At 64.2% G+C, this 3,725-nt stretch overlaps 1 protein-coding gene across 1 annotated transcript; it reads right to left on the reverse strand.

Annotated features, from left to right (window-relative positions):
* Nucleotides 1–2,862: 2,862 nt before the first annotated feature.
* EMIHUDRAFT_447150 (hypothetical protein) lies at nucleotides 2,863–3,629 on the reverse strand. Its single transcript, XM_005782178.1, has one exon. The coding sequence runs from the start codon at nucleotides 3,550–3,552 to the stop codon at nucleotides 3,061–3,063; it is 492 nt and encodes a 163-aa protein (XP_005782235.1). The 5' UTR covers nucleotides 3,553–3,629; the 3' UTR covers nucleotides 2,863–3,060.
* Nucleotides 3,630–3,725: the final 96 nt, after the last annotated feature.

Below are 3,725 nucleotides of genomic sequence, written 5' to 3' on the forward strand. Positions count from 1 at the left end.
ACTACCAGCTGAGGTAGCGAACCGCTGCGTCGCTCCACCATCCAGGTGCTGCAGAGGGCCATCGCCGCGGCTGGACGCCGTGCTCAGCGCGTATGATGCGAAGCGTGGCGGGGCATGCGCGTCAAGGTAAGCGGTGGCAAGCAAGGCGTAGCCCGTCAGGCGGCCGGCGAAGCGGCCGAGGGCGGAGCTGGGGTCGAGCATGGAGTCACGTACCATGCGGAACCTATCCAGTGCTCAAGTGCTCAAGGAGCACCACAAAGGAGCCATTCGGATCCGGGCGATTTGATAAAAATAATACCGCGCGGCTGGTAAGGGAAACACACACCAAAACCAGGGGGGGAAATAAGGGGGGGTCTCGATGGGGCGAGCAATGAGGGCCTGGCACATCTTCTGCAGAGAGAGGTTTTTATTAACCAACAAGAAATCACGACTCTCACAGTGATTTCTCTTCTGCAGTCGTAACATGTCACGCCACTCTGCACGGTCCCTGCACCTGCCATTTGGCTGCCAGGTCGTGTGCAGCCTAGACCCGAGACGCCGCGACAACAGACGCGGAAGTCTCCGGCAAAGAGGCCTCCGTTAGTGATGACTCGGCCTCAACCGAAGTCAGGGCCTTGCGGGACAACATTGACGACAGACTGCGGCGGATCGACACAGAATCTTGTGCCCGCTGGATTGCGCCAATCGCCTTCGCCAGCAGAGAGAGCGACACCTATCGTACCCGAGAGTGATGGCGCGACTTGACATCGAGCGACTTTGCAGAGTGCGAGTGGATGCCGAGTGCTGGCCGCGCCTGACGGTGCAGCCCCGAAAAGCAGGCGATGGCGAGGTCGCGGTAGAGGCCGGCCGCGATGAGCTCCTGTGATGGGGGGGGCGAGGATAAGCTCGCTCCCGCGGGCTATTATGCACAAGGATGAGGTCGATTCCTGCGGCGTCGTCTCGAAAAAACGTGAAAACGAGTCCTTCCACGCTCACCTTCTCGACTTGTGGATTTGTTGTCGGGTTGGTTGGGCAATGATCAAGACCATCCCAGCACTTATGGAAATCCCCTGTCGTTCTGCATTGACCTGTGGACTCATCGATTTCATCGGCGAGGCCAACCATCTTGATGTAGATGGGTGTCGTGCTGCTATTCCCGTCGAGCACCGCTGTCCTTGGGATAAGTGCACGGAGCTTGAGCGATCGCTCGATCACTAGAGGCGAACCAAGCAGATACTCGCCGGGCGAGAGCACAATCTCCTTGGCGATGCCTCGAATTGCTGCGCGGAGCTCAGCCACCGTGCGGACGAGCTCGCTGCCCGGAGGAAAAGGTGGCAGTGGTGGGTGCGGCGGTGGCGATGGTGGCGATGGGAATGAAGGCGGCGGATTGGAAGGCGGGTGGAGCCATGCAGGAAATTGAGCAGCGGGCTTGCGGAACAAAGTCCAGCCGCTGCCGCCGCCGGTGCCGTCGCAGGTAGTGAAGGTGTGGCAGTAGCCACTGCTGGAGAGGGCAGCGTACTGGCAGCTGGCCTTTTCCAGGCAGGTCTGCGTGCAATCCTTCACGTCGTGGCCATCCCCGCCTAGACCCGACCGCCCGTTAGAGTCGTCGCCATCCCAGTCGCACTCTGCACACTCGTCGCACGCTAGAATCATACTGTCGGCGGCACCCTGTGGCGGCGAGGACTCGAAACGTGCCGAGGACTGCGGCGGTGGTGACGGCGGCGGTGGCGACGGTGGAGGTTGTGGCGGTGACAGCGACGGCGGCAAGGGCGGCGGCCCTGGCGGCGGTGGTGATGGTGGCGGCAAGGATGGCGGCGGTAGCGGCGATGGTGATGGTGGCGGCAAGGATGGCGGCGGTAGCGGCGGTGGTGGTGGTGGCAAGGGTGGCGGAGGCAACGGTGGAGGCGGCGGCGGCAAGGGCGGCGGCAAGGATGGCGGCGGTAGCGGCGGTGGTGGTGGTGGCAAGGGTGGCGGAGGCAACGGTGGAGGCGGCGGCGGCAAGGGCGGCGAAGACGGGCAGGCGAGGCTCACCGACGGCTCCACCGCACCCAGCACAGCCCACTCACTAGGCAGCCCTGCCGGGCAGCCGCTGTCGGCTCCACCTTCCGCGTTGACGGCGAGGCCGGCAGCGTTTCCAACGTTGGCACCGATGACCCACACCTGCTCCTGCTCCACGTAGTAGATGTAGATCCCATTCGATGCGCGTAGGTACACGTGGTGCTCTCCAGCGGCCGCGTCGGCAGCGAGCGAATAAGAGCCGTCGTAGACCTGGCCCGGGGTGTGACCGAGGGCGGCGTCGAGGCCGGAGAGAAGAAGCTCGTCGCACGGGCACGCCGATGCCGCAGACGTCGCAGCCGAAGCCGCGAGACCGCCGAGCAGCAGGGCTCCGGGCCAGGGGAGAGCCGACGTCATAGTCATAGTTGTCAAAGTCTGGGACGTTCGGCGGGCGATGCGCTAGCGAAACTCGGGCGCAGAAACCAGCCGTAGATTAGCCATTCCAGGTCCCCGGCCAGATGTGAGGTACCAACTGCACTCCAAGTGCTCCAAGTGCTCCTAGCCAAGCTAAAGATCCGTCAAATATGGGTTGGGAGCTAAACTACTTAAATCTTAATTGATGTGGGTCGCTTCTGGTGTTTACTAGCTCCGAGTAGAGGGGGCGTTCCGCCGCTAGGCGCTAGGGGACACCCAAAGCGCAGAACCAACCCTCGGAGACCCGTGTTTACTTTAAGGCCCTTGCCCTGCGAACGCGCACCCCCGGGGCTAGGGCTCTCTAGCCCGTAACCCGATCCCGATCATCCGGCCCGCTGGGTGCGCTTCTTAGCTCCCCGGCCCTGGATGTGAGGTTAATGACTGCACTCCAAGTGCTCCAAGTGCTTCTTTTTTAACGACCTTTAAATCCTTTCAGCTTTCTTTTTCCGCGCGCGCCCCGCAAAGGCGCGAATGAATACACACACACATGGCCGTGCGAAAATACACACATAGAGGTCTCGTCCGGTAAATTACCGTATCTGTTGTGCACATGGTCGCTCGGCTCTACGTGTGAGTGTGCCACCCCCTCGCGCGCACACTTGAAGCTGGTAGTCAGCTACAAGCTCGAATGCGCTGCATCGACTCGCGCATGCTCTGCAGCCGCTCCAGCTGCGAGGCGGTGAGGTGAGGCCCCGGCGCATCGCTGCCGCCAAGTAGGTCCAACTTGCCGAACGACGCGCTCTTCCTCGCGAGCGCGCCGCTGCCCTGCCCCTCCCGCTTTGGCGCCTGCACCCCCCTCGCAGTCGTCGCACCGCTGCCCGCCTGGACCTGCCCAAGTCGCGAGTGGACAGCCTCAAACGGCACTCGGCGAGAGGCATCGCCGCACCGGCCGCCGCCGCTCGGCCCGCCTCCCGTCCCGCCGGCTGCCCCGCCGTCCGCCCCGCCGTTGGTCCCGCCGCTGGCGCCGCTGCGACTCGCGGCTGCCCCCGCGCCAGCGCACGCGCCCGGACGGCCCGCCGTTAATGAGACCTCTGCGGCCAGCTGCGTTGCGGCATGCTCCGCCTCTCCCCGCACGGCTCGAGTGGAAGCCCTCGCCGGTGGCATCGGCCCCTCACCCCCGCCCTGCTCCGCCACGAGCGCGGCGAGACCCGCCTTCACGCGTCGGAGAAACGTCCGGCTGTCCGCCTCGCTGCGGAACGCAAGCCGCAGCCGGGTCGCCCCCATGTGACAGCAGATGGCGGAGCTCAAGAGCAGAGACGCCTGCGGGTCGAGAGGGT

This window comes from Emiliania huxleyi, assembly GCF_000372725.1.
Source record: "Emiliania huxleyi CCMP1516 chromosome Unknown EMIHUscaffold_1916, whole genome shotgun sequence".
Taxonomy (NCBI): Eukaryota; Haptophyta; order Isochrysidales; family Noelaerhabdaceae; genus Emiliania; species Emiliania huxleyi.